Source organism: Rhincodon typus, chromosome 15 (assembly GCF_021869965.1).
Source record: "Rhincodon typus isolate 14 chromosome 15, sRhiTyp1.1, whole genome shotgun sequence".
NCBI lineage: Eukaryota > Metazoa > Chordata > Chondrichthyes > Orectolobiformes > Rhincodontidae > Rhincodon > Rhincodon typus.
Genome location: NC_063346.1, coordinates 50,574,150 through 50,589,812, shown reverse-complemented (window position 1 = coordinate 50,589,812; position 15,663 = coordinate 50,574,150). Strand labels below are relative to the sequence as shown.

General features: G+C 39.5%; 1 protein-coding gene across 2 annotated transcripts in view; it reads left to right on the top strand.

Annotated features, from left to right (window-relative positions):
• Positions 1–15,663, top strand: part of mbtps1 (membrane-bound transcription factor peptidase, site 1) — an 87,445-nt gene that overhangs the window by 42,590 nt on the left and 29,192 nt on the right. For both annotated transcript variants that reach the window (XM_048605866.1, XM_048605865.1), the window contains exons 11-13: positions 8,175–8,319; positions 11,785–11,973; positions 15,302–15,474. In XM_048605866.1, the coding sequence (XP_048461823.1) occupies positions 8,175–8,319; positions 11,785–11,973; positions 15,302–15,474 (507 nt within the window). The remainder of the gene's footprint in view (positions 1–8,174; positions 8,320–11,784; positions 11,974–15,301; positions 15,475–15,663) is intronic.

Genomic DNA, 15,663 nt, shown 5'->3' with positions numbered 1-15,663 from the left:
CTGACTATTTCTAATCAAACTGTGCTTTTCCAAATAATCAAATACTATCTCTCAGAATCCTCTCCAATAATTTGGCCACCACAAAAGTCTGACTGACTGGTCTGTAATCCCCAGGGTTATCCCTATTCCCTTTCTTGAACAAAGGAATAACATTTGCCACCCTCCAATCATCTAGTACTACTCCAGTGGACAGTGAGGACGCAAAGATCATTGTCAAAGGCACAGCAATCTCTTCCCTCGCTTCCCGTAGTAACCTTGGGTATATCCCTTCTGGCCCAGGGGACTTATCTATCATGTTTTTCAAAATTTCTAGCACATTCTCCCTCCTAACATCAAACTGTTTGAGCGTTTCATGCTGTCCTCAGATACAGCAAGGTCCCTCTCCCTAGTGAGTACAGAAGCAAAGCATTCATTAAGGACCTCCCCTACCACCTCCGACTCCAGGCACAAGTTCCCTCCACTCTCCCTCATCGGCCCTCCCCTCACTCTGGCCATCCTCTTGTTCCTCACGTAAGTATAGAACGTCTTGGGGTTTTCCTTAATCCTACTGCCAAGGCTTTTTCATGCCCCCTTCTAGCTTTCCTAAGTCCATTCTTCAGTTCCTTCCTAGCTACCTTGTAACCCTGTAGACCCTGTCTGATCCTTGCTTCCTCAACCTTAGGTAATCTTCCTTCTTCCCCTTGACTAGATGTTCCACATGTCTTGTCTTGTCAACCAAGATTCCTTCACTTTACCATCCCTTCCTTGCCTCAGCCTATCCAGCACTTGCATCAAGTGCTCCCTAAACAACCTCCACATTTTTGCCGTGCATTTCCCAGAGAACATCTGTTCCCAATTTATGCTCACCAGTTCCTGCCTATTAGCATTGTAATTCCACCTCCCCCAATTAAATACTTTCCCATACCATCTGCTCCTAGACCTCTTCATGACTATAGTAAAGGTCAGAGAGTTGTGATCGTTCTCGCCGAACTTGAAGGTGCTTGAAGAGTAACTTCATGTTGCATGTTACGTGTCAATAGAGATTTCAAAAACTATTTGTTAAGGTGAAAATTAACCTCGGTACTTTCTGACGTGATCCTTTATAAATGCAACAATGTGGCTTCCTCCAATGGCCTTGAAATTAAAGCTCCAAATTTCTGGAGTGTTAGACAGTAAATGCTCGAATTCTGGGTTCAGATCCTGATTTCCACTCTGGAGAAACTGAATCTTGGCCTTGGGCTTCAGTTCAACAAACTGTTTGCTGCCATTTCTTTTTCGTAACACCAACGAGTAACTAAGATAACAACAGGTTATAACAAACAGGTTACATTTCTCAGATTTCAGTTGAAGAGTTCCTTTATTACCTGACTGAAGCAATTAATCAATAACTGTACTGGGTCATAAGGACATGTGTGAAATTTGATGGTTTGATTTTGATTTTCCTACGTGAAATTATTTTTCAGCTTTTTTTGCATGTGTTTTGACCTACTCCATAAAATTCATTGCCCTGTCATATTTGTTTTCCCTGGCCCCACCACCAATAAAGTCATTATTCATGTGTATGTTGAGAAATTCAGCAAGCAACCATCTTTCTGGAGGTTATCACAGAGAACTGAGTCTTGAGTCAGAGTCTGATAGTGTCATTGCTGTTTCCCTGATGCATAGCAGTTCAGTTTGGGGATTAAATCTCAAATTGGTCTTTTTCTGTGTTGCTCAGCACCTTTTCAAATACATTTACAAGCCATGAGATTGTTGATCATCCATAGTATTAAACCTTGAAGGGACCAGTTGCATCTATATGGCAATATAGTCTGTTTAAAAAAAAAAATGAATGCATTTATAACATAGCGTGCATGAAAAATTTCTCAGATAGCTGGCATCCTACATTTGAAGACATCCAGAATCTAGAGTTTCTTGACACTTAAGGGAGAATCAGACTATTTTACATTGAGCCCTGTAATCAGGTTCGCCAAAGGTCTGGACAGGCAGATAAACAAAAGATAATTGAACAAATGTGAAATCTCTGCAAACCCTGGTTTTATTCAAGCTATTGAATTTAAATTAAATCCCTTTCAAGATGCATAATTTAGTAATCTTTTTCTGATGAAGCATAATGTGATCAGATATTAGAGCTTAGTGACAGACCATTCAGATTATTGCATTTGTGTTGGCTCTTGAAGAGTAGTTGTGCTTAGTCCCACATTGCCACTTTTTGCCTGTAACTTTCAGATTGTTCTTCCTCAAACACCTGTCTGACTGCCTTCTGAAATTACTTATGGGAATAACTTCTTATACCTTTTGAGTTGTTTCCATTTCAATAACTTAGTGAAAGAAAAACTGACAACCTTCTTTGGATCTTCTGCCAGTAATTTTAAATCTGATTTAAGTTATTGACTTACTCTCAGAATGGAATATTCTGTTCTTTCATCCTGAAACCCTCTCTTAAGTCAACTTTTAACCTTCTTTCCAAAGAGACCAGTCCCAAATGACGTCCATCAACCTTGATAACACCTCTTGTATGCAACTTCCAAAACCTTTCCAATCTTTTCTGCACATTTGTACCCAGAATTGTCGACAGCCAGTTTCCAACAGTCATTTATAAAGTTCAAGCATGACCTTTTCTTGGTTTTATACTGCATTCTCAATTCATAAACTCATTAACCCACAAGGGTTTTTAACTAACTTATCAACTTGCCTTGCCAGCCTTTTAAGGATCTTGTTATCATGGCACCAAGATTTCTCTTTATGTATATATGTCATTTATGGCACTTTTTTCAATATCCATAGTCTTAAAATACATCGTTTCAGACTGATCTAAATAAACTCCATATGCTGTATTTCTGCCTGTTTCACCATTCTGTTTATGCAGTCTTGATGTCCATGAACATTTTCGTCATTCTTTGCCAAATTTTGCATTAACACAAATGTTATAATTTTTCTCACTCCAAATCTGCGTGCCATCTTACAAAAAATTAAATGGATTCAATATTAACCTTTTGAGAGTGCCACACTGCAAGCTACCTCAAAGTCTGCAACATCCAGTAAGAAGGCAAATGCTATGTTGGCCTTCATTGCAAGAAGATTTTATTTCAGGAGTAGGGATGTCTTGCTGCAGTTATGCAGGCCCTTGATGACACCACACTTGTAATATTGTGTGCAGTTTTGGTCTCCCTACCTGAGAGATGACACACTTTTCATAGAGGGAATGCTGCCAGGATTTGGGCTGATACTGGGATAGCAGAACTGATGATGAAAAGAGTAGGTTCGACTGGGCCTGCATTTACCTTGGGTTCAGAAATGACTGGAAATCTGATTGAGATGTATAGAATTTTAAGAGGGCTAGACAGATGAGATGCATGATGTTTCCCCTTGCTGGGAGTCTAGAATGAGGGGCCAGCATTTCAGGATGTTGGATAGGCCATTTAGGACTGAGATGAGAAAATATTTCTTCATTTCAGACAATGGTCAACCTGTGGCCTTCATTACCACAGAAGGCAGTGAAGGAAGGCAGAACAGACTCCAATGGCCAAATAACCTAGTTTTATTCTAGCTTCTGTGTTTCCGTCCATCTGTCAACAGCCTCTGTTCCTTTATTACCAAGACCATTTTGTATTTATACTGCCCTCTTCCCCTGGAATCTGTGGTCTTCCTTCTCCTTAAGTAAGCCTCCTTGTGGCACTTTGTCTTGCTTCTTCCAAAATTTCTATACAACGTTTGTCATTCTCCATCAATCTTTGAATTCCTTGGAGGTAACTTATCAGTTTATTAAAACGCCATTTGCCTTTTAACAAGCCTATATTGGCTGTCCTTGATTAACCCATTGCTTCACATAAGATAGTTTAAATTGTCTCTGATGGTTGTTTCCAATAACTTCACCAGCACTGATGTTAGGCTTGTAGTTCCTTGGTTTATCTCTATTCCATTTCTTGAAAGCTGGAACAACAATAAGAAGTTGCCAGTGCTCTTGTAGTACTTCTGTGTTTAATAAAGGTTGAAAGAATTTTACCAATGCCTCTGATATTTCTAACTTAGCTACTTCAAACAACCTAGGATGCACTCATTCTGATTTGGCTGATGTACCAATTTTTGATAATGTTTATCTATTTACTGCATATTCTGTTACCTAGAGCTACTCTGCCCATAATCTTTTCTGTTCACGTTCACATCATCTTCCTTTGTGAAGTGGTGAAGTACAATATGTTAATCGTTGCCCAGATTATTTCCCTTTGTGTCCTTAATGGGCCTAACTTTTTCCTCATTTAGCAACTTAGACTTTTTTATGTTTGTTAATTGAGGATTTTCATGTTCGTTATTATGAGTATCAATTTACTGATACTGTTAGTTGTTTCTCATTATCTTATTTTTTCTCATCCCCATCCAAGATCAGTTTTTTTTAAATTTCTTCCTTTCCATAACTTTTCTGCTTAAAGTCTTTCGTTGTTTGTTTTCTTAAAATTTCCATTTTTATCCAGGGTTCTTTAGCTTCACAGGAAAGTTCCTAGTAAGTTCCTAGTTTATACCTGAACTTTTAAAAACCTATCTGGTTCACTGATGTTCTTTGGGGAAGGAAACTGCTGTACTTGTCTGGCCTATATGTGACTCTAGGCCCACGGTGATTGTAATTGACTCTTAACTGTCCGCTGGGTAATTAGGGATGGGCATAATATGCTGGCCCAGCTACTAATTCCCATATCCCATGAATGAATTAAAAATTTATCACTTTGCTGAATCTTTCCTTTGCTCCATTACAGCTATCCTGATCATTTGCCTTTTCCAATCTACCTGTACTCAGCATCTTCTTCAATCAACGAAATATCAGTGATATTTTCTGCTGTCTTTCCATAATTATTTTTGAACCAAATTAGGCTGTTGTCTTTATTAGCTAACTGACCTCCTGCTGTAACACATTCCTACATACTCTAATGCTTCACCATGATTCTTCTCAGTGTTTCTAATCTTTTGTTGTTCCAATTGGAGGTTGGGGGTGACCAACTCTGCCTTAGATTGAAAGGAGGATATTTTACAAATGGATCTTTATAACACGTAACTTGTTGTGTGTGATTGAAGAGTGACAGTGTATGCTGGGAGCAAGTGACAATGCATGCTGGAGAAAGTGACATGCTTTAGCTTTTTTGCACTGAGCTAATGTGTTGCGAACAGAGCAGGTGAGTGAGGAGGCATAATATTTTCATAAAATGAGCAAGAGAAAGTAATGCTATTAGCGTGCCTTTTTTAAACAGTTTGCAATGAGTTTGCTCAATGGACTGTGTATTCCAGAGAAATTAATTGAACGACAAAATTCTTATAGGTCAGGAATGCCATTTAGTTTATCTTTCTTGTCCAGGAAGTTCCTTGAGTCCTTTCTACATCCAGTTGTTTATGACAGCACCAACTGCTATTTGTATAACACATTTTTAATGTTACAAAATATCCCAAGATAATTCACCGGGCTGAAAGCTTGGTCAGATTTGGAGTACTTAAAGGAACAAAATGGTTTGGAGTGTCAGAAAAGGGATTGGGAAGGAAATTTGAGAGCTGTAAGTCCAGGCTGTTGGTAGTAAGGACATGATTTGTTTATTTACAATTGGGGATGCGTCAGACTAAAACTGGAGGAGCACAGGTATCTTGGAGAGTTGTGGACCTGAAGGTGATTACAGCGATAAGGACGGAATGAGGCTTTGGGAAGATTTTGAATCCAGCAAGGGAATTTTAAAGTATGCGTTGCCTAACCAGGAACCATTGTAAGGCAGAAAGCCCAGGGGTGAATGCAATTTGATGAGACCAGTCACTAAAGATGGTTTTGGATGTGCTTGGGGTTGCTGAAGAAGGAGTGTTGGAAACTGGCTCAGAAGTGCATAGATGTGGTATATCTAAAGTTACTTAGATGGTAAGGTGAGGCTTAGGCTGAGTTGGACAATTTTCAAGATGAATTATGGAAAAGATTCTAGGGTTTTGAACCATCATATTTCTTAGAAGTTTATTCCGTAATTCTTCACTAAGTAATTGATTAAATTTATCTTGCTGATCCTAAATTGATCATCACAAGCTTAAATTGTTACCCTCTTGTGAGTAATGAACATAATATTTCAGTTTTTATCTTGCACGTTCCTTAAACACCTTTAATAAAATCTCATCTCAGACGTGGAATTTTTGTCTTGGAAAGAAAATATTTCTCTATTTCTTGCAATGTAGTCCTATAAGACCAGCCTTGTGACTGCCCTCAGTGTTTAATCATTTACTTTGTGTCTTGGTGACCAGGATTGGATATACTGCTCAAGGTTCTGTAAAACTAGAACACTCTAAGAACTTCAAATATGTAACTAAAACAATAGAACGTGACATTGTTTTGTCTTTGCTCAGCATTGTTTGAAAGTGTTAAATGTTTGGCCTGCAAAGACCGTCGCATCTCACTTGTTGGCATAATTCATGGATTGTATACACCACATGCTTTTCTTTCCCCTCTACAACAGTGTACCTTTGTTTGCATTAAGTTTTATCCATCAATGCTGCAACCATATATAATGTAGAAGCAGAAAATCAGAGCAGGAGTAGGCCATTCAGCCCTTTGGGCCTGCTCTACATTTCAATATGATCATGGCTGATCATCCAACTCACTGCCCTCTTCCCTCGCTCCTGTATTGAATCCTGCCGCTGTAAAGGCAAACATACCATTTGTCGTCTTCATCGCCTGCTGTATCTGCGTGCATACTTTCAGGGACTGGTATCCCAGGGCACCCAGGTCTCATTGCACCTTCCCCTTTCCCAAACTATCACCATTTGTATAATCATTTGCCTTCCTACTTTTACTACCAAAGTGGAGAGCCTCACATTTACATTCTGCAATGTACTTCATGTGTCATGCGTTTGCCCACCCACTCACATTTGTCCTAATCAACTGAAACATCTCTACATTCTTCTCATAGCTCACCCTCCAACCTTGCTTTGTGTGTCTGCAATCTTGGAGATGTTACATTGAGTTCCCTCATCTAAATCCTTAATGTATCATGACTAGCTGGGGTCTCAGGTATTGATTTCTGTAATACCTAATTAGTTACTGCCTGCCACTCAGAAGAAGACACATTTTAGTCCTACTCTTTATTTCCTGTCTGCCAACCAGTTCTGTTTGCATATCAGACCAATGTTAATCCCAAGTGCTTTAATTTTACATATGAATTGCTTGTTTGGGACCTTAGTGAAATTCCATGAGCCCAAGTAAACCATATCAGTTACCTCAGATGGCTGGTCTGTAATATAGGTTCAATTACCTTCGAGGTCCTACCTCTGGTGACCTTCAGGTTAAACCACCTCCAGTCCTGTCTAAGAAGACAGCATCTCCATGGTTCTCTGGTCCTGTGGTGAATTTTTGCTTCGCTTTCTTCACCTGGCCACAGAAGCTTTTACAGTCAGTTTGTGCATTCCCTGCACGCTTATTGTCATACACTAATTTCTCAATGTACTGATTCAGAATTCCTCCTCTACAGTGTTGATACTGATTTGATTTGTCCAATCAACTATAAAAGATTTACTGAACTGACAGGTTATCTTCTCCATTTTGATCTAGACTTTAAAAATCTAAACAACTCCTTCCTGTTTGAGACCAGAGTTTCACAGGAATATGAGAAAGGATCTTGTGGACTGTAAGGCAGGAAGTAGGAAGTTCATGATGAAACCAATCATACGCAACCTCTGGTTGGATCATGTTTTGTGATACTGTAGTGTGAACTTTCAGGTGTCCAGTTGTGCATTGTGGAATGTTTCAGTTCTCTGGATTAAGCATTTTGGTTTCCGCACTACTTCTCCTGTCTTAAAGGCCCCTGTATCTATTTGACCCAAATTTTTAGTCGTTACTCCCAGCTCATCCACCGCCAAGTCTTCTGCTACGTGCTGAATCTTGGAATTAAGCTGAAGATACTTTACAAATTCAAATCATTGTGTCTTAGTAGCCGATTAGTAGAAAGAACAAAGATCAGTGACATGTCTCTGTGGTGCAGCTAATATTCTCTTCTGAAACATCAGTGTCTTTAGAATTAATGGGTAAAAAGAGTTCTTTATTTGATATGTAGATGTAAATGGATCCTGACTGAATGACATGCTATTTGTTTGGTTGTGAAGAGGACCTGTTGCATCCAACTGTACTTTTTACTTAATATGACTGTCCATTATATTCTCTAATTTCCAACATTCTATCCTTTCAGCTTGAGCCCAAGCTACATTGATCTAACTGAGTGTCCTTATATGTGGCCCTACTGCTCCCAGCCCATCTATTGTGGGGGAATGCCAACTGTCATCAATGTAACAATCTTAAATGGCATGGGTGTCACAGGTCGGATTATTGACAAGGTAAGTGTAATGTGATGGTGGTAGCAATATAGAATTTGCAAATTAGCAGAAATGCCTTTTTGATGAGTAGTACTGATTTCTACAGATGAGTAGTCTGATATCAACATTCATTTCCTCAAGAAATAGTGTGTGAATTGTATTAGCAATTATTACATGTGCATGTACAACAGCAATGTGGATGTTCAGATGTTTCACTGGTCACATTGACAATATAATATTATTGTAGCCACATTCATTTTTATTTAGTAAAATGGAACTGAGTGATATGCAAGAATTAATTCATATGAGGCGGCATGATGTTTTCATACGTCACAGGCTAAACACACACTGCCACACTGTAAATTCATGTTGTCTTGTGACAGGCCCTTCCTGAATAAAATTTCATATCTGAGTTAATCGCCGTTCACGGAAATTTACTAGCTCTCCTCCACAGTGAGGGACAGCCACTGCATGCTACACTTGCATAACTCCTGACAGCTGTTATCGGAGTAGAATCATAGAATCATAAAATCTGTGCAAAGAGGCTATTCGGCCCATTGAGTCCGCATTGACCTCTAAAGAGCATTCCACCCAGACCCAGTCCAGCCTCCTGCCCTATCCCAGTAATTCTTATTTCCCATGGCTAATCCACCTAGCCTGCACATCCCTGGATATCATTGGGCAATTTGGCATGGTCAGTCCATCTAACCTGCACATCTCTGGACAGTGGATGAAAACCAGTGCACCTGGTGGAAACCAATGCAGACATGAGCAGAACATGCAAACTCCACACAGCCACTTGTCTAAGGCTGTAGTTAAATCCATGACCCTGCTGCACTGAGCCAGCATGCTATCCAAATTAGCTTTGATGCAGCTCAGAAGTCAGGTTAGTTTTCTTCTTGGCGCGAAGAGATATTGTGTGGAAGGCAACTACCATGGAGACAACAGTAAAATATGTTGTCTACTCATAAAAACATAGAATGAATACAATACCCGAGTACATCAAAAGTGAAATTAACCTGGTACATACATCTTATACTAATTAGCATAAGAGCATAATTAATTTAAGATCTGAAGTAGCTCAGAACAGCAGATAGGGCAGTAAAGAGCCCCCACTAAGCTTTCCATCCAATCAGTCTCTGCATTCAAAGGATCATTTTTGCCACTTCTGCTACATTCAGCAAGATACCGTCACCAAGCGTATCTTCCCCTTCCCTCCCCTCTCAGCATTGCGTAGGGACTGTGACACACCCTGGTCCACACCCTCATCACTCCCAACACTTCCTCACTTCCCTACAGCACCTTCTGGGTTGCAGAAGGTGTAACATGCTCATGTGCCTCCTCACTGTCCAAGGGCCTAAACACACTTTGCAGGTGAAGCAGCATTTTGTGTATACCTCTTTCAATCTAGTTCCTGCATTCGCTGCTCACAATATGTCTCTTTTACACTGGCAAGACCAGAGACTGGGTGACCCCTGTGCAGAACACTTCCACTTTGTCCAGAGGAATGACTCTCACCTTCCAGTTGCCTGCCATTTGAATAAAACATCTTGCTAACATTCCCATCCTTGACCTGCTAGTGTTCCAATGAAGCTCAATGCTAGTTGGAGGAACAGCACCTCATTTTCCACTCAGGCACTTTACAACCTCTACAGCTCAATATAGTTTCTGAATTTTGGAGTATGATGTCTGTACTCCATTTTTCTTACATCCTCACACTTTCCCCCAGCAGTATTGTGTTTGTGTCCTTCTTGGCTTGTTGGCAGAGCCATCCCATCTTTCTCCTTCTCACAGCTAACATTTATGCCTACTTTACGTATCTCACTCTTTCGCCATCATTACCACTACCTTTGTCTTTTGCCCTGGACATGCTCATGTGTACCACTCACTCTTTCTGCCCATCTGTCATTTTCATTATGCTGTCAAGTTCTTTCCTAATTCTTTTCTTTCCCTTCGATTCATGGATTCAAATTGCCAAGATGTCTGATTTCTGTTCTTTCTAATCTATTAGAATTTTTAAATAGCAAGAGTAACTCAATTTCTGTGAAAGACAGAAAACAAATTGAGCCTTCTGCATGGTTGTAAATGTGGAATCTTGTGGCTTGCATGAGAATTAGACTGAAGACATTCGACCCAATTTAGTTCATTCCGGTGGAAAGTCATTCAGCACCCTTGATCACTGGATCCTGCTTTCTTTTTGTTTTTAATTTCCTGCTTTTGCCTCCACAACCTTACTTGATGGAGATAGTAGGAACTGCCGATGCTGGAGAATCTGAGATAAGGTGTAGAGCTGGATGAACACAGCAGGCCAAGCAGCATCAGAGGAGCAGGAAAGCTGATGTTTCGTGTCGAGACCCCCCTTGATGGTCCGTTTTTGAATGCTGATTGCTCAGTGCTACTTATTCCCTGCCATTAATATTAAATTCAGTTCAAAGAAGCCTGAAGCCATGTTACTTTTTCCTATTGTGATTTATTTGGAAGTGGTGCCTGTTTCATAAAATGTTACTATCCTTTTAAACTGACCTCTCAACCTCTCTAAAGCTGTGGAACTCCACTTTATCATAGCTGTTTGATTGGAATTCAATGCTCTCGCCCCCATAGTCAATATGGACTGAAGTCTCATTTGCTAAAGGTAGTCATCAGCCTAAAGACGCGCATTGAGCAGAGTGCTGTGCATTTTAAGAATATGATTTAGTAATAAAATTGAACTGCCATCTTGCAAACCTTTTTCTGTTGGATTTCAAAGGTTATATTTTTTTTCCTCTTTGGTTAACTGATGACTGCAGAGTCCTACAAGCTATTCAGCAGAGTGGTTTGAGTCTTTCCATATCTTCTAATGATAAGAAAGATTGTAAGTGGACTACATTTAGGTCTAACACCAGGCTTGCCTTGTCTTTTAAATAAAAGACAAAAGGACGTAAGAGCAGAAGTAAGCCATTCAGCCCACCAAGCCTGCTCAGTCATTCAGTACAATATGGTTGATCATCCACTGCAATGTCCCTTTCCCACACTATGCCTAAATGCCTTTTACTTCAAGACTGTTTAGAAATCTGTCAGTTTCCACTTTAAACATACTCAATGACTAAACTTTCACAGATAATTTGAAAGATTAACAAGACCAACAATTCTCCTCATCTCAGCTCTAAGCGGCTTCCCCCTGACTTTGAAACAGTGTCCTCTGGTTTTAGATTTTCCAACCAGGGGAAACATCTTACCTTCATTTAGGTTTGAATCATGTTAGAGACTCCCTGTGAAGCAAGAACAGTTATCTTTTAGCTCCATATTTGTTTTATGTGCACCATCAGGAATTTTAGTAGCTGAGTTGCCTGAGGTTAGAAATTATGGCTGCCCTTTTCGTTTGTAGAAACTAAATTCTGTTAGATTTCCTTTTTCAGCCTCCTTCCCCATTCTGATTTATAAATCAGTGATGTTTCTTGTCAATTATATGCAAGGCTTTTTTACACGGTCTTCATGTTTTGTTCTTAGCCAATATGGCAGCCGTATTTACCCCAGAATGGAGACAACATAGAGGTCGCTTTTTCCTATTCCCAAGTCCTCTGGCCTTGGTCTGGCTTTCTAGCTATTTCAATATCTGTCACCAAAAAAGCTGCATCGTGGGAAGGCATTGCTCAGGGCCATGTGATGGTTACTGTTGCCTCACCAGCTGAAAATGATGTAAGTATCAGATCAATGGTTTCTCTCGTGCTTGTTATCTTGTAAAACTAAAATATTGTCTAGATTTAGGAAGTAATGCCTCATACTTATCCGCAAATATGCTGATGGAGCACTAAAAATGAACAAATGAAGAGCGTCTAAAAGTGCACCAGCAGAAAAGAACTGTCCTGCAGGAGAATGAGGATATAATGCATGCTTTAGTTTATTTATGTCTGAAGATCACTTGATAGAGTACTGAAATGTGCCACTTAACCTCATAATCATCTCCTCCAAGGCGGACAAACGCAAGCTGTACTACCTGTGGGATGCACTGCAGCAACTCTGAGGTTATTTTAAAAGAACCTCCCTCCCATCGTGAACTGTACCATCAGAAAAAAATTAACATTAATGGTACGGGAACTCTATTGTCTCAGTTGCGTGCCTTTTGCTTTGGATATGTATTGTTGAGCCAATCTCCCAGCATCATTGAACTGGGGTAGCTCAAGAAGAAGGTTGTCCACCACCATCAAGGCAATTAGCAACAGGCAATAAATGCAGTGTTACCAGCATCACCACAACCTGCAAACAAAAATAAAAGCTGAAATAGCTAATGATTGTCGCCATATTACTTGCCTTGTCAACTTCTCAGAATTTATCAGTCTTTCAGTTGAGTGGTTGTGTTGCCTAGTATGTTAGATTGTTGTAATGCACATGTTGCAGACCAAATTTTAAGCACTACTTGTTAAGTTGGTGGGTTGTCTCTTTTAGAATGCCACGAGCTGATATTTAAAATAGTGGTGAACTTAACTGGGGGACAGGAGAAGATTAGCCCAGTCCTTTCAAAATGGGCAGTTGATCTTTGGAATGCTTTGGCAACAGCAATATTTACTCATCTACAGGCATGGAAGAATTAAAACCTGTAAATTGTATGAGATTCAAACCCAATTTACTGTTATCTCATTAGACGAACAAGATGATAAAAGACAGAAGCAACGAACTGCAAAGCCAATCATCCAGATTGAGCTTGAATACTGATTTTGCCAGTGACCCTGTTTTTGTAGAACTAATTCCAAAAGCAATTTGCGAATGCACATTTTTAATCAAGTGTTCGTTATTTGGTTTAGTTTAACATAAAATAAATATGGTTGAGTGTGTACATTACTGACATTTTTAAAAATGTCAGTATTGTGACCCTTTTAGAGTAATAGAAATATACAACACGGAAACAGACCCTTGGGTCCAACTTGTCCATGCTGATCAGATATCCTAAATAAATCTAGTCCCATTTTCCAGCATTTGGGCCATATCCCTTTTAAACCCTTCCCATTCATATACCCATCCAGATGTGTTTTAAATGTTGTAACTGTACCAGCCTCCACCACTTCCTATGGCAGCTCATTCCATACATGCACCACGCTTTGCATGAAGAAGTTGAAACCAAACAGCAAAGGGAGCAGTTTTGCAAATTACTGCTGAGTCAGACAGCATTGTAGGTTTTGTTCTGTTTTGAATCACTTCCTCCTTTTTAAAATGCCATTGTTTTGATCTCTTTCTCCCCCAAAGTTCCAAAACCATGCAATAGCTTATAAAACAGTAATTGCTGCTCTTAGAATTCGAGGAAATCGGCTCCAACACTGAAAATACCTCAAAGGAACAGCTCTTACAGCCACAATTTTTTTCTTGACCTCCAGTTTATCTTCAGTATTACAAAAAAAGACATTTGTCAAAGTTGTAAGTCATGCACCCATCAGGGCAGCGTTCCCATTCACTATGCAACATGAGTAGTGCTTGCCAGTAATTGGGTGGTGATATCAATCCAAAAAGGAATTCTGCCCCTCTCTCAAATGAGTAATCTGATATGAATTTCCATACCAGTGTGATTCCAGGTATGTAGACCATATTTTCCAAACACTGGCGTATCATATCAAACAACATCCTTTGGCTGTTCGCTACAAGCAAAGTACTCATTGTACCCGACCAGTCTGTGCTTGCAAAGCCAACAATATAGACTCCATAATTAGAAGGGATTCTGCCATTGGACATTTGCTAGATAACCTTGATTTGTGCAGCAAATTATGCAGATAACCAATTTAGGATTTGCTATTTGGGTCTGCTGGAAAGCTACATATTAATACACAGGGCTGTGTTCTTTTCAGACAGACAGAACGTGCACACCCTCCTCCCATTTCACCTCAAGTAAATAGATGACAGCCATTTGCTGGCTCATTGCTCAGGGCAATGCCTTGATAAATGGGAGTCAACCTGCCTAGCTCGAAATTAAACAAAGTCTGGCAATTAAGTTAATCCAGTAACTGCTGTGTTCTCCATCGCAGCACCTCTACTAATCAGAGTCCACTTGCCAACTAACCTACACTGTCCTGTCTATCAGTACAAATGCTGGTTTTTCCCTTGCAAATTGGCATTCTAGCAAATTGTCTTGATGGATGCAAGTTGAAAAACTGCAACAAAATGTCTTTTTACGTCAATACTCCAATTCTGCTCAACCTGAAGTAAGGTTTTCTAAGTCTTCTCTGCTTTGGCAGAGTTTCCTACGGAAGTTGCTTCACTTCAGAGTAATTTGATGTATGTGAAACACTGATTTCTCCAAGTCTATTTGCACATACTGGAGCTAATGTTTACATGGGGTGGAGAGGAAGGAACAGGAATAGGCCATCTAATTTCTAGCTAATCTGCATGTCATCTCCCATCACCTTATTGTCCTGCCTCCATCAATGTCTGTCAATATCGTTCATGAAAATTTTGATTGATCCAATATGTGCAGCCTTTTTAAGGGCAGGGACTTTATATTTCCACAGCTGTTTATGATGGAAAGAAAATGTTCCTGACTGCATTTATTACTGAAAAATCAAAATAAGATGTTATATTTCAGTACTAAATTTGTTTTTCCCATTTTTGTTTTTGTAGCTGTTGGATTAAAAAGTGGAAGTGAATTCTTTGATTCATTATTTAAAGTAAAATTCACTAAAATGCCTATAAGCTAGCTGCTTCCTGTTTGTGAATGAATTCTTTAAAGCCAAGTTGTGCAGATGGCACAAATGGAAATGAATGTTCTTTGGGAAAATGAAGTGGCTGTCATGGCTTTCCAGGAACAATTCAAACCATCAGTTCTGTTGTGCTGATGAGTAATTGATATGATCTTGCAACTTAACTCCAATTTGTTGTGCAGGAGCTAGTTGTCAATGTTGGAGATTATACTTTGCCTGCTGGGTAGATTTAGAATCCCGTATTTTCTATTTTTATTTGTTTACCAAACAACCTGAACTTCAAGTGTTGACATTCTGTGCACGTGTGTGTATATTGCTAACTGGTCCTGCCTCTTGTCTTTAAGTCAAAAAATGGCAATGAAATGACATCAACAGTGAAGTTGCCAGTCAAGGTGAAGATTATTCCGACACCACCTCGCAGTAAGAGAGTTTTGTGGGATCAGTATCACAACCTGCGTTACCCACCTGGTTACTTTCCGAGGGATAACCTGCGCATGAAAAACGATCCTCTAGATTGGTGAGCTAGTCAAGAGACTTATGTTGAGCATTTCTTTATTCTTTTCACTGTTCCCTTGATATATTTGAGTGTAAAACTCTAGTTCCATAAAAGCAATGTCTGCTAGAAGCAGAAAGATGAATAAAAAAGTAGTTAAATGGAGTATTTTCCTTGGTTACACATTTTAATATGTGTGTGTAGAGAATGATA